The sequence below is a fragment of the Salmo trutta genome, chromosome 15 (assembly GCF_901001165.1).
Source record: "Salmo trutta chromosome 15, fSalTru1.1, whole genome shotgun sequence".
Taxonomy (NCBI): Eukaryota; Metazoa; Chordata; class Actinopteri; order Salmoniformes; family Salmonidae; genus Salmo; species Salmo trutta.
The window spans coordinates 52524612-52550993 of NC_042971.1; the positions used below are offsets into that span (position 1 = coordinate 52524612).

Genomic DNA, 26382 nt, shown 5'->3' on the forward strand with positions numbered 1-26382 from the left:
CTATTGGGAGGAGGTCAGAGACCTCTGATGGGGTTAGCGTTAAGGCTAGTGCTAGGGTTTCCTTACCCGTGAGAGGAGGAGTATGCTCCGCGGAGCTTCATGTCCAGAGAAGGCTCAGCCAGGTCCAGCTCAAAGATCTCCAGAGAGGCAGTGGTACTGAAGGAGGCATCCAGCTGCTGGGCTGACGTACCTGGACACACAGGTAGACAGGTGAGAGGTTAGCAATACCTGACCAGGTAGACTGTCACACTAACTGGAAATCTGTTCAGACAACAAATATTCAACATGTCAGTTGAAAGTCAAAGTCAGTTTTGTTCATTTCAAGGATATTCAACAACCTTTCATTATGTACCTCATGGCTACGCTTAAACCACAAAAACATCTGCTGGCTGATTACAGTTAGCACAGTAAGTATTATTTGCATAACCCCTGTCAGTACAGCATGTACATGCCAGAGATGGACAGTGAAATGTATAAGACAGGAAAACACACCTGCTGCCAGGTACACAGGGTGGTGCTGTGCTGGGCTCCAGCTCTGGATGGCTGTGCGGTTGATCTCTTTGAGCTTCATCCTGATGGGGAGAAAACAAAAACACCACAAACAAGCTTTTAGCCAGTAGAAAGAAAAATAATGGAAAACGTTTTTAGCACACAGAAAGAATGGCTGACAATAGACAATGACATTGTCTTGAAGATCCTCATCTCCTCTCCTTCTCACAGAGGCAGATGTGTAGGCTAACATCTGGCTGATGTCTATGACAATTCACGATGAGCACAAATACAGAATAAAAGGAGTGGATATTGTGTATCTGAACTGGGTATAGTTTTGTATGGCTGTAAATAGGTTGGGTAGGGCAAAGGTCCATTAAAATGAAACGACAGACATTTGTAATGTTGTTCGTGTCGTCACCATTAGATTATTTCAATAGCACTGGCTAGATAGCCAAGTCCATTCAATGGACATTCACAGGCAATTGGTTGTGCAGCAAAGTTCCTTGTTGGCTAGTTGCTCTGCTAGCTATGATAAGAAGCTACGCAGATAACGCTATACATGCGTAGGTACCTTTCAGTGGGACAATGGTTTTGACAGCAGCGTTTGTAAGCAAAGAAATGTAATGAATATATTCTTCATGTCTCTTAATACTAATGCGATATTGCCTAAACACTGCCAGTAACCTTACACAATCATTATACCAAGATAACATCTTGGAGAACAGTTAATCCTAACCACCCACACACACACACAATGCCTGGTTGTGGGGCCGCTCAAGGACAGGTGTACGGGAGGGGCTGGTAGCAGAAACTGTCCTAACTGTAGCATAAAAACAGGCACTGTCCTTGGGTGTCTGACTCTCGGGTACACACATGAAGATAAGCTAGAAGTAGTGTAGGCTGAGTAGACTCGTGACACACACACACACATCCCTGAGGGCTGGGTTTCAAGAACAGAGAACACTGTCAAGAGCCAATGAGAAGTCGACATTAGTCGGGGACGGGACCGCCCTCAACACTCATCGACCAGTCAGGAGAACAGAACTACTAGACTCAGCCTACGTCAGCCTACGTCATCTCACTGTACAAAATTCAATGCACACTAATGTTTCGGGGCTCTCTTCTGCTGTCTCCTTAAGAGGTGACAGAACGAGTCCGTGCACGCTATGCCAAATATCTTTGTATCTTAATAAAGCTGCCTTACGATAATTGAATCCACCCTGTCCGGTGTCTTGACTTGGTCTCCTTCTCAAGTAACTGATCATCAACAGAAAACAGCTGCAAATAGCAGTGGTTTCTGATCAAACCGATCACTTAACTCAGTAACGTTTGCTAGCTAGTACAGTAAAATAGCAAGTTGCAAACTAGCGGCCGTGTATAATTTGTGGAACGTTCCAACAGGAATCTGTCCCAAAAACTTCGTAAAGTACAAAGTAGCATGATCAACTCACCACGTAGCTTATTCTTAATGTTTGTACATAGGCTACCAGAGTGAGGACAGACATTTTTCGGAATAAACGTGGTGAGTGAAAAATGTATTAAAAAGCCCACTCCCTACCCGGCATCTTAATCTGCCGCTATACAACCTTGTCTACGAAGCTTTTGGAACAGATTCCTATTGGAACGTTCCACAAATTCTACCCACCCGCACCTAACGTTAGCTAAAGCCAAAAGTGCTTACCTTCTAAATTCTGTTCGCTCTTATAACATGAGCACACATATACAGTACAGACAGACGACAAATACTGTGATCATGCGTTTGATCCCTTTTCTTATTGTATTATTATTAGCGAGAAGGCAATAGCTCTGGGCTACAGATTCACTGAAATTCCGCGTCCCAACTCCAATCAGTGTCTCGTCAGCAACATTGAGAAAGTACTTCTGGGTCACGGAATTTCGGACATTTTCAGAAGAAAAATCCCCCACATAATAGTATAAGTGTCATTAACCTGTATTATTGATGATTTACGAACAATTCTTGTCTTAACATAAACAATGACTAATATTTGTTCATATTTAAGTGCCAATTGCATTAAATGTGGGTTTTAAAACATGTTCCAAGGTCAAATAAATAACCCCAATGCAAATCACTGTATATTGAATACATATTATATTGGCTTATAGAGCAAAAAGTATTCTAAGTGCCGATGTAAAAGTGGGGTTGGAGTACTCAATAGGGTTTTTAAAATCTATATATGGTGTTATTTCATGGGGCTCTGAATAATATGGAGTGCTGCTTGCCATTTACTGTGGTCAAAGAGCTTAAGAGGTAAAAATATAGATACCACTGTACAGGAAAAAACATGTATTTGTGTCTATGTAAAAGTGGGGTCGGGAGTACTCAGTAGGGTCTGTAGAATCTATATGGTGTCATTTCACAGGGCTCTGAATAATACTAAGTGTTGCTGGCCTTTTACATTGGCCACAATATTGTGGAATACATGTGCCGAAGTAAAAGAGGGGTTGGGATTACTCAGTAGGGTCTGTAGAATCTATATATGGTATTATTTCATTATAGCCTATATATATCGAACAAAAATATAAACTCAACATGTAACAATGTTACTGTACAGTTCATATAAGGAAATCCGTCAATTGAAATACATTTATTAGGCCCTAATCTATGGATTTCACATGACTGGGCAGGGGCGCAGCCATGGGTGGAAAAGGCCCACACTTTTGGGAGCCAGGCCCAGCCAATCAGGATGACTTTTTCCAGACAAAGGGGCATTATTACAGACATAAATACTCCTCCACTTCATCAGTTGTCTGGGTGGCCGTTCTCAGACTATCCTGCAGGTGAAGAAGCCGGGTGTGAAGGTCCTGGGTTGGCGTGGTTACATGTGGTCTGCAGTTGAGGCTAGTTGGATGTACTGCACATTCTCTAAAACAACATTGGAGGCAGCTTATGGTAGATAATTTAACATTAAATTATCTGGCAACAGCTCAGGGACATTCCTGCAGTCAGCATGCCAACTGCACGCGCCCTCAAAACTTGAGACATCTGTGGCATTGTGTTATGTGACAAAGCTACACATTTTAGTTGCCTTATACTGTCCCCAGCACAAGGTGCACCTGTGTAATGATCATGCTGTTTAATAAGCTTCTTGATATGCCACTTTTCAGGTGGATGGATTATCTTGGCAAAAGAGAAATGGTCACTAACAGGGATATAAGCAAATTGTGAAACAAATTTGAGAAGTAAGCTTTTTGTGCGCATGGAACATTTCTGGGATCTTTTATTTTAGCTCATGAAATATGGGACTAACACTTTACATGTTGCATTTAAATGTTTGTTCAATATAGTCGACTAGTGCTAAATGAGTAGGGTCTGTAGAATATTTTCTTTATATTCATTTACTTAAAACTATGTCAAAATGCGCTCCAACTTATACTATTTATCTCATATATAGTAAATGTCTTTAGTTAAGATTTTTCCCCGATGTTGTAATTTTTTAACATTATGCAAAGCCGCAAAAATGATCGATTTCGCATCATATAAGTTTCTACTTTTATTTTGAAGACAAAATCGTAAAAGCGGAAGTCTTAATGTTGCTGCAGTGACGCAAATTGGTCTTCGGCTCCATCAACGCTGCACAATCACCCACCAATAATCACTGGACCAATATAATCGCCCCCTTCTTCAGGCACTTCCGGTGAACGTGGCTTGACCATTCTGTACTGTATGTAAACCATATGTGCAATCACATGCATGTACTGATTCGCTGTAGGCCTACTGTACATTGTGTAGCAAACACAATTGGTTACATACTTAACAGAGTGCACCCCCTGCCATCCATGCCAACTTCATTATTGGAATCTACATGATTTATATATATATTAACATTTCACCATGTTGCATCAGACCAAAGTCTCTGAATAAAGTGAATCCGTCCATAGTAACATTGTAAGGAAAGCTGCATTTTGCATTTCCACTCATTGTACAGTATTGTGTGTATGCAAACATCCTGGCCACTCAACTTCTCATGCTACCATAGTTAACTTTTTTCAACAAAAACAACTTGATTTACTAGCAAAGCAACTGAATTTAACAATACAATTCCCTAGATGCATTTCAATGGAGTTTGTGAAACCTTCACTGGCACATAATGTTCATAATCTCAAGATAACACTGAGACATCACACATTTCTGAAATAATCAGTCACTCAAATGTACATACTTTGTAGTGTTTTCCCCAAACATTTGTCATTGGACAAAGGGATAGGAAATGCTTATATATATATTTGTACTGTAGGTTCACAATGAATCCAGTGCCATCTTGGTAGTCAATTTACTATGAAAACATGAGATCGCCCAGGGCACTCCGATTGCAAAGCCTGGAGAAAAACACAATCTCATCGTTAGTGTGAAGAGGGATGTCAGCACTAAATTAAAAAAAGATGCACAATATGCAGCCCCCCAAAAAATCCTAATTGAAAACATTGGAGACCGCACCATCAATCAAGTTGAATAATACTCCCTCCCAGACTTGGATGGAAGACTGGGTTAGATTGTGATTTTATCTGATCATTGACCCAGATCAAATAAACCCAAGGATTACATCAGTGGAGGCTGGTGGGAGGCCCTATAGGAGGACAGGGTCATTGTAATGGCTGGAATGGAACAGTATCAAACATAGGGAAACCATGTTAAACTCTTTCACATTCCATTCCAAAAGCAATGAGCCCGTCCTATAGCTCCTCTCACCACCAGATCACATACACACAAATATACATAGACAGTAGCAGTCAAAAGTTTGGACACACCTACTCATTCCAGGGTTTCTTCATTTTTACTATTTTCTACATTGTAGAATAATGAAGACATCAAAACTATAAAATAACATTTATGGAATCATGTACTAAACAAAAAAGGTATTAAAACAAATACATTTATTTTATATTCTTCACAGTAGCCACTCATTGCCGTGACAGCTTTGCACACTTGGCATTCTCTCAACCAGCTTCATGGGGTAGTCACCTGGAATGCATTTCAATTAACAGGTGTGCCTGATTAAAAGTTCATTTGTGGAATTTATTTCCTTCCTAACGCGCTTGAGACAATCAGTTGTTGTGACAAGGTAGGGGTGGTATACAGTAGATAGCCCTATTTGGTAAAAACCCAAGTCCATATTATGGCAAGAACAGCTCAAATAAGCAAAGAGAAACAACAGTCCATCATTACTTTAAGCCATAAGTGCCGCAGCGGTCTAAGGCACTGCATCTCAGTGCTAGAGGCGTCACTACAAATCCTGGTTCGATTCCAGGCTATATTACAACCGGACATGATTGGGAGTCCCATAGGGCAGCGCACCATAGGCCGCGATCCGCCCGGGTTATGGTTTGGCCGGGGTAGGCCGTCATTGTAGAAAATAATGTTCCTAACGGACTTGCCTAGTTAAATAAAAAATGGTCAGTCAATCCAGAAAATTAAGAACTTTGAAAGTTTCTTCAAGTGCAGTCGCAAAACCATCAAGCACTATGATGAAACTGGCTCTCATGAGGACCGCCACAGGAAAGGAAGACCCAGAGTTACCTCTGCTGCAGAGGATAAGTTCATTAGAGTTAACTGCACCTCAGATTGCAGCCCAAATAAATGCTTCAGAGTTCAAGTAACAGACACATCTCAACATCAACTGTTCAGAGACTGCATTAATCAGGCCTTCATAGTTAAATTGCTGCAAAGAAACCACCACTAAAGGACACCAATAAGAAGAGACTTGTTTGGGCCAAGAAACACGAGCAATGGACATTAGAGTGGTGGAAATCTGTCCTTTGGTCTGATGTGTCCAAATGTGAGATTTTTGGTTCCAACCACATCTTTGTGAGACGCAGAGCAGGTGAACGGATGATCTCCGCATGTGTGGTTCCCACCTGAAGCATGGAGGAGGTGGTGTGATGGTGTGGGGGTGCTTTGCTGGTGACACTGTCAGATTTATTTTGAATTCAAAGCACACTTAACCAGCATGGCTAGCACAGCATTCTGCAGCAATACGCCATCCCATCCCATCTGGTTTGCGCTTAGTGGGACTATCATTTGTTTTTCAACAGGACAATGAAAAACACATTTTTTGGTTACTACATGATTCCATGTGTTATTTCATAGTTTTGATGTCTTCACTATTATTCTACAAATGTAGAAAAAAAATGTAATAAATGTAATGAGTAGGTGTCCAAACTTTTGACTGGTACTGTAAATACATACAAATACACACGTATCATACATACAGTGCATTGTTGCTCAGCACTGAAGAGACCATTCTGTTGGATCTGTGCCAAAATTGAAATGAAGGTTAAAACACAGTATAATCAAAGCCAGTCAAAATATGACCAATTATCGGCTAGAGCACGTCCTCATAAAAATGTAATATAATCAGTATGGTTCATGATGTGAACAGCAGATACAGATTTTAATCAAAGGATGAGAAAATGGGTGCAGTACACTTCAGTCATTCCTCAATACATTGTTAGTGTTCAGGCTCAAGTTGACAGTGTAGCCAGTTTGGCATCTTACCACGTGTCCTGTATCATTTTGTCATCCATCCTGTGAGTGTATCGACCGACACTGTAGAAAAGCTAAACAAGTTGATGCATTATAATGTAACATGCAACCTTCTTGGATTAAGCATAGGCCAATTTATAGACCACGTGCGCAGCACACAGAGACTGAGTTGAACTCCTGACCTGTGATACATAATGAAGCTGTAAAAAAAAAACATGTAATCAGAGATTCATGATGTGAACAGCAAAGATTTAAAATAAGACGATGGATAAGAAATATGATATTGATAGCCAATTGGTGAGGACTTGCTATACATAGCTAACGTTAGCTAACACATCATAGCTAGTTTGCTATATTACAACACTGAAGAAAACTTACTGAACTATAAATCGGAGATATGGCTCAAATGCTGTTATCTCGTCAACAAGGGAGACAACCTTCAGGTTATGTTCATATGACTTGCCAGATACTCGCTCTTCTCTTCATAAACAGGGAAGAAAAAAACCTCGTGTAAATGTGCGCATGCGCATTATATACACAGCAAAGCAATGTGGGAAAAACACGAGAAAGGCGGGACTTGTGTAAAATATCAAAGTATCTTACACATCTAAAAGTGTTACAATTACAGTGTAGTGTTAAAGCATAGCATCAATCACGTAATCAACTTAATGTTACTGTCTAAAACAATCAGACATGTGAAAATTGGCTTATGAGAAATATGACAATATCTGATAGGCCTATTCTATGTAATTAGTCAATTATGAATGCAATTTAGTGCAAAGATTTTTTTACAGAACTGTATAAATTTTATTTGCTTTGTATTTTGCTTACATTACAGTCACAACATCTTACATACGCTTTACTCAATATAAATCTGAAAATAATTCAAAGTACTTTAATTTTGGTGATACTGTGTTATAGTCAGGATAACATGAGATAAATAATTCCAGACAGAAAGGGATGTTTACAAGAATGGTGACATGAGAAAAAAGACAAACATGATTTCACCTAAAAAGTAATACAGGCAATGGTCACTTAACATACGATATACAATCAAACAACCAAAATACAAGTAGTACTACTGAGCTGTTGCACTGGGGCTTTTATACATGGAGGGGCAGCAGGTAACAGATTTACACAGATCAGTTCGGTACAGAGATTCCCTCACTGAAAAAAGCCTGGTATTGGAAACATTGAGAAGGTACAAAGAAGGATTACTGTTTTGTCTAGTGTACAGAGTACTAGCAGATGCCATGGGTTAGGTTACCTGATAGAAGGCTAGGTTTCTCCTGAAATATATAGATTTGATAGGAACTTTTCTGTTCACAGACAGCACACAACTTTGCTGTTTAGTTTTATTGATAATATACATTTATTTTTGTTACATTTCTCTCTGTTAGAAGATAATCTAAAAACAATTTCCCACCACCTTTCAACATCAGATTGAGGGAGTGAGCTGAGCAGAGCACTTTCAGAGCAGCGTTCTGTTTGTGCTCAACTACTGGAAGCCCTTTCAAACATCCCACTTTGTGGGTTGACAATGGATACTAGGGCTGTATTCAATGAGGGGAGACTCAACAAATGTTACAAATAGAAATGTAACAGTGCAATCCTCTACCTGAAATACCACTGTATTCGTTCTACACAATACATTTCTATCTGAACGTTCTGTAACATTGCACCCTCCTGAACAGGGCCTAGAGAAATGTGTTTTTATTAGGGATGCATCATGCTGCTTAAACCAATTGTTGATGCTCCTGTACAGCAATTTTGTAATAACTTTAGCATCCAGCAAGATCATCCATACAATAAACAAAGTTTTCAGTGCATAGGGATGATTACAACTTTGAAAAGGATGTGTGATGGTGTATGACATGGTCATACTCTGACTCTTTTGGACAAGGGCAATCTATATCAACAAACGACTGCTTTTTGATAGATCTTGAACGTGTTTTAATAAGTATGTGTGTCTTCAACAACATTGGGGGAAACAATTGACAACGTAGTAAAAGTCCTTCAATGCCCTGAGCAGAGTGGGGAACGTAAGGCAAAGGTATCCTGGGGGAAATAAATCTACAACTAATAACAGTATTTTAAAAACAACACCCAAACAAACACAAGACTCACCCCAATACAAAAACATAGAAAGGGATTGGCTTTGTGAGGGGGAAATGTAGCCTGGCTGACAGCACAGGGAAAGCTGTTGTACACTGGTCTGGAAAGAAGGCCCTTAATGCAATATTCACTCAGAAATTGAGCGATGGCTTTGATTGGTTCAATCAAATGTTATTTTTCCCCTCAGAGGTTGAGACCTCTCGTTGTTTTTAAAATACAACCATTGTAATGGGAGGGGCAGTGCTCGGGGGGCTGTGTGGCCATGCATGTGGGTGTTTGAGTGAGAATAATATGGAAGAGAACCAACCAGTAAAAGCACAGCCCTCTTCATTATCGACGCATTGTGTCGACATCGAAGAGCCATTCCAGACTGAAGTCAGGAGGACTTTGAGAGTTGTGTGTTAGCCAGACTAGTGGACATGATATAATGGGTTTTAGAAACACCACTGAGATGCTGTTGAACACACACTTGATGGGCAGAGTTAGTGACACACAGAGGCCAAATCACGTGTTACCTGGTAGCCTAATCCATGATGACATTGTCGAACAAAGTTACCATGCCCAATCATCAGCTCACTGTAGACTAAAGGCACTCTGCTATGCTAAAATAGGCACAGTGCTCCTGACATACGGTGATACTATGGCTAGATTCATTATCCAATCAAACAATCTGCCCCTGGCTCTTGACAGTGATCCAACATTGATGTGTGTACACTATTCTACATACATTATTCTACATCTTTGTTATTCACAAAGAAGTTAAAAGTAGGGGCACTTAGATTCCAATATTCCTATTTACCTAATAAAAGAGGCCAACTTTCATACCTTCACAATTCATTTAGAGTACCGTAAGCACTTTAGCAGAGCAAACAACTTGGATTTGATATTGTGAAACTTTACCCTACCTGAAAGTGTCAGAAACAGGACTGTATGCTACCCCAAAACCCAGTTTGGTGAATGTAAATTCAAATACTTACCAACTAGTTGTTTAAAAATGGCAAATATAATCCATATCCATGATAAAATCAAAAGTGGGAATTTAGAATTTGTTCTTAGACATTTTGCTAAGCACTGAGTACAAGTTGAAATGGTGGTTGAGGAAAATAAATAGTGGGGGTATCTTGTGGGCTACAGTAAAAGCTAGCTACTGTAGCGAGATCAGCATCATGATTAGAACCTGGGCTACTAACTGAAGAATCCTCCTCTGCATCCAGAATCATCAGAAATGATTAAAACATGTTAATATCACACCAGAGAGAAGGAGAGGGAGAAAGAGAGGGACAAACAGAGCCATGATAGGATGGTAGAAGAAAAATACATTAGAAGAAAAAACAAAACATGTAAAAATACCTATTATCAAAAAGTGTGCATGGTAAGTCTAAAACAACCCCCTTCCAAAAACACAAACAAACTGTGCTATTCCACTCAGTCAGTCAGAGGGTGCACCGAAACCAAGAACTGGTTAAAACCCAAATCCTGGTCCCGCTCGTTTGCTTTACCCTTGCACTTCTTTCTCTGCCGAGTCTCTCTCACAATCCTTGTTTTTTCAGGCAGGCATGGGGACAGCCCCTCCCTTCAGCCAAGGCTATTCCCACTAACTGTGAAGAAGGACCAGCGCCATAGCAATTAATGTCCCTTAGTTCTCCCACCGCTAGAGCTCTGAGGGTGGGTAAGCAGTGCACAGGGCAGTCCTTGCCTCCTGGTACTGGGTCTAGCTAGATAACAGTTGACCGGGCAGTCTACTCTTCTCCCAATCCAATGTCTATGGGGTTAGCTAGCCCGGGAGACAGAGAAACCAAGGACCTCCTAGGGATCACCACCACTCGCCAGTCCCAATTTTTAGCTCTGGAGCTTGGGGAGAAAGGGGGCCACCCTTTCAGTCTCCCAGGCACGAGTTCTCTCTGCACTGGGTGAGAGGCAAATCGAGAGAGCCCATGGACCTAGCCTAGCAGTTGATGGAGGGACAGTCTGTCTTGCCCGCCGAGCTGATGATCCTCATGAGGCAGCGTCCAAACTCCTCCAGGATCATCCTCTCTGCGGTGGCCTGGGGCTGCTGGTTCAGCTCTGCCTGCTCAGCCTGCTCCAGCAGACACTCGCACGTCACCTCCGCCACCTCCTTCGTCACAAACGTATAGGGCATCCTGGTTGAGAGAGGATGAAGAGATTAGCTACTGTTCTAGAACAAGATACAGCATAGATGGGGAGTACAGAGGCGAGGCTGGAGAGAGAGGGAGCCGAGGCTGGAGAGAGAGGGAGCCGAGGCTGGAGAGAGAGGGAGCCGAGGCTGGAGAGAGAGGGAGCCGAGGCTGGAGAGAGAGGGAGCCGAGGCTGGAGAGAGAGGGAGCCGAGGCTGGAGAGAGAGGGAGCCGAGGCTGGAGAGAGAGGGAGCCGAGGCTGGAGAGAGGTAGACGAGAGGGAGTAGAAGTTAAGGCTAGAGAAAATAAAACTAGAGAAGATGCGTTGAGGAGAGGGGGTGAGTAGAGAGGGGGTGAATCTAGAAAGGGGGTGAGGCTGGAGAGGGCGAGTGTAGAGAGGGAGGGAGTCTTACCTCCCCCCTCCGCTGGTGATGGCGGGAGTGGTCCGTGTAAGCAGGTCTGAGATCTGTGATGACAGCTTGGTCTTGGCTGCCGTCTGTTGTTGAACTCTGACCTCAGCTGCGTCGGCCAGGTGCATCAGAGTCTTCCTCTCAGGGCTCTCCTCAAAGTTCTTACAGCCCACACACTTACAGGTAGACGAGCACATGATCTTGGCCTGGCAGAGAGAGTCTCAATAAATAAGCAGGCGTGACCAAGAACGGGGTGTGCTACTAGTAGGTCGGACCAGAAGCCTGCACCCACCCCTTCAGGCATAAGACTGGCCACCCCTGATGTAAAGTGGCGTGCAACATATAATAGAACAGAGTACAATGTTATAGTCCACCCGTATAAGGACCACCCTGGACTTGAACAGTCTTTACGACCAGGTCCACCTCTACAAGGCAGCAATACCAACTTTTGCCAGGACCCTGAAGGAAGTCAACCTCAACCGCAGCCCCAGCACCTCACACAGGAGCAACAGATATCCTGCCAAGACACCATCCCAGACCTGCGAGACCCCCTCCCGAAGGACCTGCATCAAGAGAAGCCACGCCAAGAGGACCTACACCCAGACCACAGCATCACCAGCCCTTACCCCAACCAGCTGAGACCCCCCCCCCCCAAACAAACCCTGGCCACACCCTATATAGGCCCCACCTAATCAGACCTATGCCCCCCTCCCCCAATAGAGGTAGCTACCTATCTCTCAACCAATAGAATCCCCATACTTTAATGAAGACAGCTTCTCCATCCTCGGGGGGAGATCAACCATTTCCAGGCCCAGGGACATGTACTAGGCTGTGGTGACCTAGGTGCCAGAACTGTACAAGAACCTGACACTCTGCACACAGGGATAAAGACCTACCTGGAGGCGACAGTATTCCCTCCTAGACACAACTATGACAAAACAACCAACAAAAACCGGTCACAACTAGTTAAATAAAAGGTTAAAAATAAATATTACAAAAAAATTTTAAAAAATTAAACTTCTGGAGCTCTGTCGCACGCTGGGTATGTACATAGTCAATGGTAGGCTTCGAGGGGACTCCTATGGTAGGTACACCTACAGCTCATCTCTTGGCAGTAGTACTGTAGACTACTTTATCACTGATTTCAACCCAGAGTCTCTCAAAGTGTTCAGTCAGCTCACTGACACCCCTATCAGCAAAATCATAGTTATGATTGAATATTGCTCTGTTCAAGTAGAGGCATCAAAGCCAAAGGAACGGCACAATATAACAGAAATGCTGTAGACGGAATGAAAGTAGTGTAGAAACCTACCAAAAAAACAAACATTTAGGCAACAGCAAATTCAATCCCTTCTAGATAACTTCCTGGAAAAGACATTTCACTGTATTTAGTGAAGGTGTAAACTTGGCAGTAGAAAGCCTAAACATTATATTTGACATTTCAGCTTCCCTATGAAATCTAAAAATTGAGAGCAGACAACCTAAGAAAATAAAAATCTATGACAAATGGTTTGATGAAGAATGCAAAACCTATGAAAGAAATTGAGAAACCTGTCCAAACAAAAGCAGAGATGCCAAAAACCTGAGCCTACACCTTCACTATGGTGAATCATTGAAACACTATGGTAAAAGAAGGAACAGCACGTCAGAAATCAACACAATGTAATTCAAGAATCCATGGGATCTAACCACTTCTGGGAAAATTGGAACAAACTAAACAAACACGAAGAGTTAGTTCATTCGGAAAGTATTCAGACCCCTTCACATGTTCCACATTGTTACATTACATCCTTATTCTAAAATGGATTAAATAAAATCCTCAATCTACACACAATAACCCATAATGACAAAGCGAAAACAGGGTTTATGGACTTTTTTTGTTGTTGTTGCAAAACAGAAATACCGTATTTATATAAATATTTAGACCCTTTGCTTTCAGACTCAAAATTGAACTCAGGTGCATCCTGTTTCCATTGACCATCCTTGAGATGTTTCTACAACTGGATTTGGAAAGGCACACACCTGTCTATATAAAAAAGGTCCCACAGTTGACAGTGCATGGTCTGAGCAAAAACCAAGCCATGAGGTTGAAGAAATTGTCCATAGAGGTCCGATATAGGATTGTGTCAGGGCACAGATCTGGGGAAGGGTACCAAAAAATGTCTGCAGCATTGAAGGTCCCCAAGAACACAGTGGCCTCAATCATTCTTAAATAGAAGAAGTTTGGAACCACCAAGACTCTTCCTAAAGCTGGCCGCCCAGCCAAACTGAACAATCGGGGGAGAAGGTCCTTGGTCAGGGAGGTGACCAAGAACCCGATGGTCACTCTGACAGAGCTCCAGAGTTCCTCTGTGGAGATGAGAAAACCTTCCAGAAGGACAACCATCTCTGCAACACTCCACCAATCAGGCCTTTATGGTAGAGTGGCCAGACGGAAGCCACTCCTCAGTAAAAGGCACAGCCCGCTTGGAGTTTGCCAAAAGGCACCTAAAGGACTCTCAGACCATGAGAAACAAGATTCTCTGGTCTGATGAAACCAAGATCAACTCTTTGCCCTGAATGCCAATTGTCACGTCTGGAGGAACCCTGGCACCATACCTACGGTGAAGCATGGTGGTGGCAGCATCATGCTGTGGGGATGTTTTTCAGCAGCAGGGACTGGGAGACTAGTCAGGGTCAAGATGAACGGACCAAAGTACAGATCCTTCATGAAAACCTGCTCCAGAGCACTCAGGACCTTAGACTGGGGTGAAGGTTCACCTTCCAACAGGACAACGACCCTAAGCACACAGCCAAGACAACTCAGGAGTGGCTTCGGGACAAGTCTCTGAATGTCCTTGAGTGGCCCAGCCAGAGCCCGGACTTGAACCCGATCGAACATCTCTAGAGAGACCTGAAAATAGCTGTGCAGCAAATGGTAAAAAAATGACAACATTATGTTTCAATACTGTTTATGCATCAAATAGCTTTGATGTGTACTCATCTGTGTCTGTGGGACTGAGTTGGGCATCTGGGGCTTGAGTTGACCATTTATTTATGATGGCTAAAGACTGCATTCCATAGACAAGATGTGATGTGTGTGACCTGAGATAGAGAGAGCCTGGAGGAGTAGAACAATCCCCTCATAGTTTCCAGATATAAGGATGATTAGAAAAAGTCAGGTTGTGGGTAAAACAACACCCAGTGCAGAGAACCACAAGATAAACCCAAGGTGGCTTATGATGCCCCCCAATCTGTATGGGTGGGGTGGAACCAGCCATGACTAAGCATTTTTAGATCTACTATATAAGAACTCTGCATTTTTCTGTAAGGTTAAGCTCTCGGTCCAACACTCATGAGTGTGGGGTCGCCGGTTTCATTGTCGCAATAATTAATTGATATTAAATAAAAATGATTGAAGAAATGACAGTCTCTCTCACTTGATTCGAATATTATACGACAAGTGATGCTCTCCATCCAACCTGAAAGAGCTTGAGAGGATTTGCAGAAAAGAATGGGAGGAACTCTAAATACAGGTGTGCCAAGCTTGTAGTGTCATACCCAAGAAGATTCAACGCTGTAATCGCTACCAAAGGTGCTTCAACATGGTACTGAGTAAAGGGTCTGAATACTTACGTAAATGTAATATTTCCATTTTATTTTTTATAAATTTGCTCAAATTTCTAAAAACCTGTTTTTGCTTTGTCATTATGAGGTATTGTGTGTAGATTGATGAGGGGGAAAAAACAATTTCATCAATTTTAGAATAAGGCTGCAACATAACAAAATGTGGAAAAAGTCAAGGGGTCTGTATACTTTTGGAATGCACTGCATCTATCCAAAACAGAGATGTATGGATAACCACTTCTCCAATCTTTTTGGCTCTATAACAAAATACAAACAGCAAAAAACATGTACATGATCAAATACAAATCTTAGAATAAGCTATTAAAAGACTACCAGAACCAACTGGACTCTCCAATTACATTGAATGACCTACAGGACAAAATACAAACACTCCAACCCAAAAAGGCCTGTGGCGTTAATGGTATCCTAAATGAAATAAAATACATAGACCACAAATTCCAATTGGCTATACTTAAACTGTTTAACATCATCCTCAGTTTTGGCATCTTCCCCAATATTTGGAACCAAGGACTGATCCCCCCCCCCCCCCCCCCCCCCCCCCAATCCAAAAGTGGAGACAAATTTGAACCCAATGCATCAACAGCAACCTTGGGGTAATCCTCTGCATTATCATTAACAGCAGACTTCTACATTTACTCCTTGAAAACAATGTACTGAGCAAATGTCAAATTGGCTTTTTACCAACAGACCACGTATTCACCCTGCACACCCTAATTGACACAAACTATACGTACCTCGGCCTAAACATCAGCGCCACAGGTAACTTCCACAAGGCTGTGAACGATCTAAGAGACAAGGCAAGAAGGGCCTTCTACGCCATCAAAAGGAACATAAAAATCAACAACCCAGTCAGGATCTGGAAACAAATACTTGACTCAGTTTTAGAACCCATTGCCCTCTACGGTCTGGGTCCGCTCACCAACAAAGATTTCACAAAATGGGGCAAACACCAAACTGAGACTCTGCATGCAGAATTCTGCAAAAATATCCTCCGTGTACAACGTAAAACACCAAATAATGCATGCAGAGCAGAATTAGGCCGATACCCCCTACTTATCAAAATCCAGAAAAGAGACGTTACATTCTACAACCACCTAAAAAGGAAGCGATTCCCAAACCTTCCATAACAAAGCCAACACCTACAGAAAGATGAACCTGGAGAAGAGCCCCCTACGCAAGCTGGTCCTGGGGCTCTGTTCACAAACAGACCCCACAGAGCCCCAGGACAGCAACACAATGAGACCCAACCAAATCATGAGAAAACAAAAAGTGAATTACTTGACACATTGGAAAGAGTTTACAAAAAAAGAACAAACTAGAATGCTATTTGGCCCTAAACAGAGAGTACACAGTGGCAGAATACTTGACCACTGACTGACCCAAAATTAAGGAAAGCTTTGACTATGTATAGACCCGGTAGCATAGCTTTGCTATTGAGAGAGGCCGCCGTAGGCACATAGCCCACAAAATGAGGTGGAAACTGAGCTGCACTTCCTAACCTCCTGCCAAATGTATGACCATATTAGACATATATTTCCCTAAGATTGGGGTGGCAGGTAGCTTAGTGGTTAGAGCGTTGGACCAGTAACCGAAAATTTGCTGGATCGAATCCCCGACAAGGTAAAAATCTGTCGTTCTGCCCTCGAACAAGGCAGTTAACCCATTGTTCCCCAGTAGGCCGTCATTGTAAATAAGAATTTGTTCTTAACTGACTGGTTAAATAAAAAGATTACACAGACCCTCAAAGAATTTGAAAATAACTCCCATATCTACTGGGTGAAATACCAGTGTGCCATCAAAGCAGCAAGATTTGTGACCTGTTGCCACAAGAAACGGGCAACCAGTGAAGAACAAACACCATTGTAAATACAACACATATTTATGTTCATTTATTTTCCCTTTTGTACTTTAACTATTTGCACATCATTACAACACTGTACATAGCCATAATATGACGTCTCCATTGCTTTGAAACGTTTGTGAGAGTAATGTTTACTGCTTGTACCATTTCACTTGCTTGACACACACACACAGAGATACACAGAGAGACAGAGAGACAGAGAGACAGAGAGACAGAGAGACAGAGAGACAGAGAGACAGAGAGAGACCCACCTCGTAACACTCGCAGTAGTTCTTCAGGCAGCCTGAGCGTTTACAGTTGCAACCTTTGCTGTGTCTGCGGTCCGACTCGCCCTCTTTACCTTTACCGATCTTTGGCTTGAACGCCTCCGGGTTACGGTCCAGACACGCCTGGGGAAATTATACACTCCTTTTAAAACAAGTCTGTACACAAGGAGTCAGATACAACACACAGTTATTACACAAGGCCAAACCATATCACTATCAAGGAGTACATTTGTCACACCAAGCTTTTCTTTCACACAAAGAAAGGAAGAATAAGGTGAGACAAATAAAGTTGAGTCAAATCTGATTTGTCTTGTTCCTCACCTTGATGGCTTTAGCTCGGTCCGTCTCGTGTTCCAGGTTGTTGAAGCAGTTGGTACAGTTACAGTTCTGACAGAACTCCCCGTTGGCAAAACAGTCACAGTACCTGCAGAGAGAGCATTCAGACAACATAGACAGCTAGAGGTTAGGCCCATCTCAAATGACGTCTACACGTCTAAATACAGGACATTTACTTTTTAAAGCAGGAATCCTGTTAACCATGAATAGTTAAGTAGGTTGAGTTCCCTGTAAATTATTTTAGTACGTACAGTTTGAGACACTGAGACTTGGTGCAGTTACAGGGCTTCCGTGGTCTGAAGGCAGCGCCTGATGTTGATAAGCTGTGGGAGAAGGGAATATACTTATAATTAGTCAGGGCATTGTGTTTATAACAACGTTGTCATAACATTTCATATCAAAAGGAATTTAAAACCTTCAAAAAAAAAAAAAAGTGCTTTATCGCAAACATTTATTTTTTTTGTTACTGACAAGGACTTTGCCATCAAACCACAGATCATACTCCAGCTGGGGATTTCCTGTGTGGTGTTGTGCTTACCCATTGAGAGGCAGTCTGGCCTGAGTCTGGATGCCTGTAGGGGTGGAGAACCCAGAGCTGCTGGCCAGAGTCACATACGCCGACTGCTGGAGCTGGAGAAGGGAGAGCGAGACGTGTGAGAGCACAGACACACACACACACACACACACACACACACACACACACACACACATACACACATACACACACGTTTAAAGTGCATTCAACACACATCCCGGCCCTGTACCTGTGTGATGTATTGTGCGGGCAGCACGGCGTAGCCCATGTTCCCAGAGCCAGGCGCCAGCATTGTGCCCGGGGGTAGGTTGGTGAGGTTGGGCTGAATCTGGGGTAGCGATGTGGCGGGCATGATCAACCTCTGCTGGGTCTGAGTGGTCAGCACCTGGCCTGACGATGTCAAGGGCTTAGGCACCACCTGAGAGAGGAGGAGAACAATGAAGGTTAGTTCAATTACACTCATCTTATTGATAGTGCATGTTGTCGTGGCTGAGTGAATGTATGATTAGGGGAGCAATTCAATCTGTAAGCAAGTAGTGTGTTCGTGTTGCGTGTGTTTCACCTGCTTCATTGTCTGTGCTGGGACAATGGGGACAGACATCCTGACTTGGGTTGTGTTGACCACCATGGGCTTGGCTGTGGAAGGAAAACAGGTCATTATATACCGTTGTATATACATTCTGTATATTTATGGCATTGTTTGGACCTAAAATCCTTTCCCTGCCACTCTGTATGGACCGTGAGTTGGGAGTCTGGCTCCTACCTGTCATGGATGAGTTAGTGATGGGGCTGCTGGCATGTCCCGTGCTGCTGCCCGTGGTGGCAGTGACCAGCCTGACGTAGTGGAAGCGGCTGCCTGGCACCTGGATCTGCTGCACGTTGGACGGGGTGGACAGGGGAAAAATGGTCTTAAATTGGGGGGCGCCCACCCCTCCCACCGTCACAGTCTGCACAGGCTTCATGGTCTGTGAGGAGAGGGGAGAAAACGGTCAAGATTATTTCCAAGAGCATCAGCAGTAGCATAGCTGATGATCAAGGTCTTGGTGATTAGTTGGCTAGTTGAATCAGGTGTTCCAGTGTTTGAATAAAACAAACAATGTGCAGTTCTGGGGGTCCTAGAGGACCACAGTTGAGAAACACTGTTATAGAGGCTAGTTGTAGCTGCACAGTAGAATGAATTGAGACTACCTTGGCTGGGGAGGTGGCTGTAGACTGTTGTAATAGTATCTGATGTCCCAGGTGGGCCATGTTGAGAGGCAGAGACACTGACTTCTGAGGGGAGTTGGGGACCTGGGAGGCCACCGACACCACCGTCAACTGCCACACAAAGAGAAAACACAATGATATTTTTACTAATACATGTCAATAGCTCCAAGTTGTCATCCAAACACAAAATGGGAGAAAACTCAGGGTCCCACTCACTGGCCCAGACATGGTAAAGTTTATAAATGGAATTGGGGTCATGCGGGGCCTATAGATTGGCATGCTTTCTCTATATGCAGCTATTAAATATGCTAGATTTGGTTATTATGATATGTATTAAAAAGTGGTGTAATATACACTGAGTGTACAAAACATTATGAGCACTTGCTCTTTCCATGACAGACTGACCAGGTGAAAGCTATGATCTTTTATTGGTGTCACCTGTTAAATCCACTTCAATCAGTGTAGATGAAGAAGAGGAGACAGGTTAAAGGAGGATGTTCAAGCCTAAAGACATGGATTGTGTTTGTGTGCCATTCAGCAGGTGAATGGGAAAGAAAATATTTAAGCACCTTTGAATAGGGTACGGTAGTAGGTGCCAGGTGCACCGGTTTGAGTGTGTCAAGAACTGCAATGCAGCTTGGTTTCACAATCAACAGTGTCCCATGTGTATCCAGAAGGGTCCACCACCCAAAGGACATCCAGCCAACTTGACACAACTGTTGGAAGCACTGGAGTCAACATGGGGCCAGAATCCCTGTGGAACACTTTCGACACCTTGTAGAGTCCATACCCCAACGTATTGAGGCTGTTCTGAAGGCAACTCAATAGTAGGAAGGTGTTCCTAACGTTTTGTACAATGCAAGTCATTATTCTTTAGAATTTAAAATGTATTAACTGCATTCATTTTTGTTTCTAAAGTATGTCCTTTTGAGATGATTTCTAAAAATACAAAATAAAAATTTAAATGTACATCTCAAAATAGAACGATGCTCCTTTAAGAGAATTGGGCTCAAAAGATATCGACCTGGCTACGGTAGACTAGCCAAGACAAATGCTAAAGTGTCTTTTTGCAGACTATCAACAGTAGCCAGTATATTGCTAGCATGTTCACTTTTGTAAATCACTTTCCTTAGTTAAAATAAATAAGCTGAGCGAGTAGGTTGATGGGTGCTTGTTTTTGCTCTGGACAGCTTGCGTGCCGTGTGAAGGCATCAACTCATGTACTTCTCAAGACGTTAGGACTCACGGCAGCGTGGTGGTGCTTTAATGAATGGCCAATCATATTGCTCAAATACAAATAACATTACTTTTACGTATGTAGTCTTCAATGGTAGACTGCGACAGCAAGTATACGTTGAACTGGAACGCAAAAACGAGATCCACTGGATGGAAATGCGTTTACTGGCCCCGGGCCAGTAGGCCACTCTAATATCGGACCCTGAAACTGCACTGGTTCTCTCTCCCTCACTCAAAGTGGGGTCAGAGGGATTGAGTGGCAGCATGTCTGACCTTGCTGGGCGACTTGAGGGGGGAGATGGCGATCTTGCTGCTAGAGCTGGAGCCGAGGGTCTCAGAGAGGGTGATGGTCCGCGGGGGAGTCACTGGGCTGCTGGTGGACAGGACCCGACCTGGGTGGGTGGGGGTTATAGGGAAGGGCACAGAATCACAACGATGAGGTCAGAACCAATTGGGGCAGGGATCAAAGTCTATATACATTGCTATGGCTCAAAGCAGTTATAATAGGCTGAACTTTCAATTACACAGTATCCATGGGTGGCACATTGCAAACCAAGCATTGTTTCTATGATGTCAATATGAAGAGCATGTCAGGGGGATTACCTGTAATAACATTGGATACTGATGTCTGGGCAGTCAGACCTTTGTTGTTGACAGCTTTAGTGAAGACAAACTTGATTGGTCCAGCCGACGACACCTGAGTTTTCTTAGCAATCTATTGAGAAATATGTTAATTTACTACACTACACAAACTACAGCTTAGAGATAAAGCCCAGACCTATAAAACCTGTCAACACCATCCACCATAAAAAATGGTTACAGTATTTGCTTCTGAGTATGTTTATTTAATAATTTCAACACTTAGGTTTGGACATGCCAATAAATTTATTTCCTCTCTCTGTAAATAGCAATGACGTGGAATTGTAACCCCTCCTTTCACCAACCAAGTAAATGCATGTGAGTGTACTTGAAATGAAGATGATCACATATGGTGTTTGTGGAGGGGTTACAGTTGGGGATTGATTTCCAGCCTTATAAGGCTCTTCATGACAACACATAACTAAATGAATCTCCTCACTACACAATGTGAGCACAGCATAGCAAAGAAACTGAATGACTTTCTGATGAATAGCAAAGAATCCAGACCCTTGAGACAAAAAGGTAAACAAGTCAATAAACAAGTAAACAAGCAGGTCTCACCTGTACAGTCTTCAGCTGCTGGGCCTGCAGGGTGGATACCTGACTGGCCGAGCTGACCGTCACCACCTTGAAATGCTGCGGGTTGGCCTTGGCCTCCCCCAGACCCTGCACTGAGGCAGACTTGGAGCCTGTGTGGGGCAGCTGCAGCACAATAGGCTGGCCAGACTTCCCAATGGTCGTCACCATGAACTGCTGGCCCCCTGGAGTAGTGGTAGTGGTGGTGGTGCCTTGGGACCTGGCGGTGTCTGCGCCTGGGGATGAGGCCACCTTGTTGAGGATGATCTGGTGGTTGGCTGAGAGGGTGAAGGGGGCTGAGAGCTTCTGTAAGCCCCCCGAGGTGAGACTAACCCGGGAGAGGCTGCTGGTGGTTTTAGGGGTGGTTGAGGTTAGGGTGGAGGCTGTGGCGGGTCGCAAGGTGAGGGAGGAGGATGAAACCGTGGAAGAGGTGAGGAGGAGCTGGGTAGCAGAGGTGGTGTTACAGAGGGTGGAACCTGTGGGGGTGGAGGTGGTCCCGGCTTGGGTCAGCTGGGTTGGAGGGGCGTCCGAACACAGGCTTACGATCTCTGGGACAGCGGGCACATCCGTTTCCATGGGGACTGGCGAGTCGTCACTAGGTTGTGATTGGCCAGAGGCTGCAGGGGACTCGGAGGGGGGATCGTCATCCATGATGATGGCCTCTGTGTCCATGATCTCATCAGGGAGCAGACTGTTCAGCTCTGGCGACACCACGTCCATGTCTGCAGGTTTACACTCAGCTCAGTCACTGCTGGAGACAGAACAGGAAGCATCAGAATGTCAGTCCAATAGCTCCACCAAGCTATTGGATGTGTAAAAAAAATTATTTCAGTAGAATGACTGACAGGAAAGTACCAGTACACTATAAAACAGATATAGATAGCTGCTACTTGGGATATAAACATGCATTTCTAACAAGAGTTTTTTTTGCATCCTGGTTAGTGCCCATAAGCAATTGTTAGGCAACCAAGAACAAGTACAAATTATTTTCTATGTGAAAAAAATTAAGTGAAATGCCTAAAACTGAATGACCAATTCCTGCATATGATGTTGCACACACACACCACTGCAAAGACAATGGAAGGCGCAAACCCATCACCATGGATTTGAATGATGTTATTGTCACAATATACAGCCAAAACATGCAGTGTGTGACATTAGTGAATATATTAGATTTATACATCTACTATCAAAAACACAAGCGCAAATAGACCAAATAGTTTCAAAGACAGCGATGAATTCATAAGCAATGAAAAAGGTGTTACAGAACACACACACAGGTAATGCAACATCAAGTAATTGACGTTAAAGTATAAATTCATACATAATCTGTTTAGCTAGCATTAGCAATGTTGCAATGGATCTGCAGCGGTAACTAACAGTGTATTCTATGGTCGTTAACACTAGCCAGCTAGCTAAACGACGCTGAATACGCTAACGTTAGTTTAGCTAGCCACCAAGAACAATAACAAACATGTTTATGCAACGACGTTATGATCCTAACTTTGATTGCAACACAACTAGATCAAAAGCTTACTTTGCAACACAATCGGCCTAATCTCGAACGGTGCAAATGAAATAGTTTAGCTAACATGTCATGGATTGCATAGCGGAGGGTAGATCGCTGGTTAGTTAGCTTGGCTAGGCCGCTTTGGACATCCCAGAAAATAAATCTTTGTCCTACCTCCGGCATACGCAAAATAAGACAGATAGGATACTATACAAGTTAATAAACTAGGGGGAGGGGGTCGATGTTCATCCCCTCAATGTTCGATAGGATATATGATCGGGGCCTGCTTCTTGTTTTCTCAACTATTAAGCAGCCTGTCAAAATCATGAATTGGTGACAGGAGCAGCACTGTGAAAACGACCAGCTATAGCTTGCTAGCTACGTTTCTATTTTCAGGCCGGGTTGGATTTCGAAATATCCGCCATTTTCACCTCGTCATGAGTTCAACTAAAGAGATGAGAGGAAGAACGAGCAATAGATATGAACGCCCATGGCAGGAATCTTGTTTACCAATAAAGTAATGGGGTCAGAGTTTACGATAGATTACCTGGTAGTGCAACACAGTAATAATGTTAAGAGTTCTCCGCCTTGTGTCACCTACTGTAACAAGCCATATGAGCCTGTAAATACTTGCATGATACTCTGTGTACTGTGTAGAACTATACAATTTACGTAAATAACGTCACGAATAATACATCTAAATTCTCTCAAATGTCCACATTTGTAAACAACTGGTTAACTGTTATTTTGGTAAACCTATTGAAATGTAGAATACGAACATTCATTAGACCAACGCTGATAGTAATTTGTCAAAGAATAAACCCCAAGAGACCTAAATAAAATGGGGATATGACTTTATTTTGGAAGAAAGAAACCCTCGACGTAATCATCTGACTATTTGACAGTCAAAGCCCCAGCTGCCTTCAAGCCATTTCACAAAGCAGACACACAGACTATACTAGGAAGGTATTTTTCCGTCTAGCCAACATTGAATAGACAGGATTACCACAGCGGCATTAACCTCTGGAAGCTAAACAATGACAGGCCCTAATAGCAAACTGGCTTAGCAAAATCAGAAATTGCTGTCCATCTGTCGGGGTGCTGGAAACTATCTAGAGGGCTGCATTTGCAATGAATTTTATGTCATTATAATCACACAACGTTACAGGCTGAATAATCAATATAACTCTCAAACGTCAGTAAAATAATAAATAGCTATGGAATATATGCAACGTTGATAATAGTTTCCAATATCCGAATGAATGGTGAATAAAGTTAATGGATATTTTCCAACTTCATATCGCTTCAACAATATGAATCCTATAACAAAGCTACGTTAGTTAACTAGAATAAGGTATTTCCACAGTTTGTAGGTACATACTACAGCTAACGTTACTTACTGTAACGTTACTATATATTATATCTTCATATGCTGCTAGCTGTCTGCTAACTGGCCAAATTGATATCATCAGCTGTTAGCGAGCTAGCAAGCCTAGCCAGCAGGAACACAAAGTATTGTCCCTTTCACACAGCGAACAGATTCTTACGTGGTTTGTTTTTCCCCTTGAAGCTATGATTTTAGTGTCTCGAAACGCCTTAACGCACATACTCCTTCACCGGTCCGTACAGGCGGAGCAACATATCGGTAAAAAGCACAGAAACGTAGACGATTGTTCAAAATACCGCGCCGAGCGCCATTTCACCCCTAACATCCCATAATAATGTCACGCACTCCTTGACAACCACATGGCGCGTCATTGAGCGAAGTACTTCCGGCCTCGCTCTCAGCGTGTGATAGAGCTACACAACAACTAGGCAGGGCTCTGACAAAATAAAGGAAACACTTGAGTAAATGAGTGTTACAGAGCGAGGCAAATTAACCTGAGCCGCGGTGCACCAAATTATTTATATATACACTAGATTACTAATTAAGGGGCGCTGTGTTGAAGCCACCGTGCCTTCCATCATTTGTTAACGTTTAATTCGTTTTTGCCACATTTATTATATTGCAGACACCTTCATGCATACTGATAAATTATATTATGTGAGCTAAACATAAAAAATACATGTATAATTTTTTGAGATGACTAATGTAACAAGCCCAACTACAACAAAAAAGTACATGTAATTTTGTCATTGAAAGATGGACTACTCTTACTAGGGAGTGCCTGCTCTTACTAGGGAGTGCCAATCCATGACGTAAACGGGTAAAAGCGGAAAGGGAGTTGGCCATCCTCAAATCGAATAGCAATCTGCGCCAGTTGGGCATGTTGTTAAGGTAGCATGGTGCATCGTCCAGAAACAAACATCTATTTTCCATCAAATATATGTTCTTATTGTCGATCTAGTTTTCATTGGGAAGGCAGAAAAAGCGTTTTTTATCAAAAGCAATCACATTTGCATGTGAAAACACATAATCCTACTCAATGTGGTTATGGTGTTATCCCACTGGGCACAGACGTCAATTCAAGGTCTATTCCACGTTATTTCAACGTCATTAAAATGAAGTGAAAACAACATTGATTCAACCAGTGTGTTCCCAGTGGGATACTTTGTATTCCATGTTATAGAGCAGCTTCTTGGGAACACAGAACACCTTATTGCGTGAGGATAGGATTTACCATTGCTGAGATTTTTTTGAAGTGATCGGAAAAGGTTGCGGACAGGTCACTGGTAATCTGTTATCAATAAGGCACCTAATCACCTGTCTGAAATGTTTAATTCAACACTTTTTGTCCAATATTTCCAGATAGGGTGGTCATATTGTTATGAAATGTTCAGGGCTGGTGTAGAACACAGAGACAATTCAAATACAAGTAAAATGTATTAAATGAATATGCGGTATTATGCAAATTAGGTAGTTAATATGCTAATTAAACAGTAAGGAAAACATCATTACAGTAACTCAAGCCCAATAATTTAAGGTAGGGTGGTCA

The 26382-nt window shown here is 42.7% G+C and overlaps 2 protein-coding genes and 1 long non-coding RNA gene across 7 annotated transcripts in view; all 3 read right to left on the minus strand.

Moving 5' to 3' along the window:
- The window catches only part of LOC115148336 (protein transport protein Sec31A-like), a 43453-nt gene extending 41078 nt beyond the window's left edge, over positions 1-2375 (minus strand). Inside the window, 3 exon segments of the mRNA XM_029690258.1 lie at positions 67-190; positions 493-572; positions 2174-2375. Coding sequence (XP_029546118.1) covers positions 67-190; positions 493-571 — 203 coding nt within the window. The 5' untranslated portion in view covers position 572; positions 2174-2375.
- Positions 2376-3979: 1604 nt separating this feature from the next.
- LOC115149319 (uncharacterized) lies at positions 3980-7551 on the minus strand. 2 transcript variants are annotated; one of them, XR_003866841.1, is made up of 4 exons: positions 7373-7551; positions 7007-7176; positions 6721-6762; positions 3980-4830 (listed from the first exon to the last, which is right to left on the minus strand). It is a non-coding gene; the product is annotated as an uncharacterized LOC115149319 (long non-coding RNA). The 2 variants fall into 2 exon arrangements; XR_003866840.1 differs by having other exon boundaries at positions 7007-7194.
- Positions 7552-7777: 226 nt separating this feature from the next.
- Positions 7778-25159, minus strand: LOC115149318 (protein lin-54 homolog). 4 transcript variants are annotated; one of them, XM_029692089.1, is made up of 14 exons: positions 24994-25159; positions 21922-22684; positions 21325-21436; positions 20995-21113; positions 19468-19596; positions 19043-19244; positions 18842-18915; positions 18509-18697; positions 18283-18374; positions 17996-18067; positions 17730-17832; positions 17394-17531; positions 11658-11860; positions 7778-11250 (listed from the first exon to the last, which is right to left on the minus strand). In XM_029692089.1, the coding sequence occupies exons 2-14, from the start codon at positions 22654-22656 to the stop codon at positions 11055-11057; spliced, it is 2364 nt and encodes a 787-aa protein (XP_029547949.1). In that variant the 5' UTR covers positions 22657-22684; positions 24994-25159; the 3' UTR covers positions 7778-11054. The 4 variants fall into 4 exon arrangements, with proteins under 4 accessions (XP_029547949.1, XP_029547947.1, XP_029547950.1 ...); XM_029692087.1 differs by having other exon boundaries at positions 21922-22687; XM_029692090.1 differs by lacking the exon at positions 24994-25159 and adding an exon at positions 23621-23826 and having other exon boundaries at positions 21922-22687.
- Between the last annotated feature and the right edge of the window lie 1223 nt (positions 25160-26382).

Bases quoted from the DNA above. Each gene is read 5' to 3' on its own strand.
- LOC115149318 (XM_029692089.1), bottom strand. From the start codon at position 22,656: ATGGACGTGGTGTCGCCAGAGCTGAACAGTCTGCTCCCTGATGAGATC. The intron at 11,861-17,393 runs GTGGGTCTCTCT...TCTCTCTGCCAG, and splicing joins ACTACTGCGAGTGTTACGAG to GCCAAGATCATGTGCTCGTC. The intron at 11,251-11,657 runs GTAAGACTCCCT...TCTCTCAACCAG, and splicing joins ATCACCAGCGGAGGGGGGAG to GATGCCCTATACGTTTGTGA.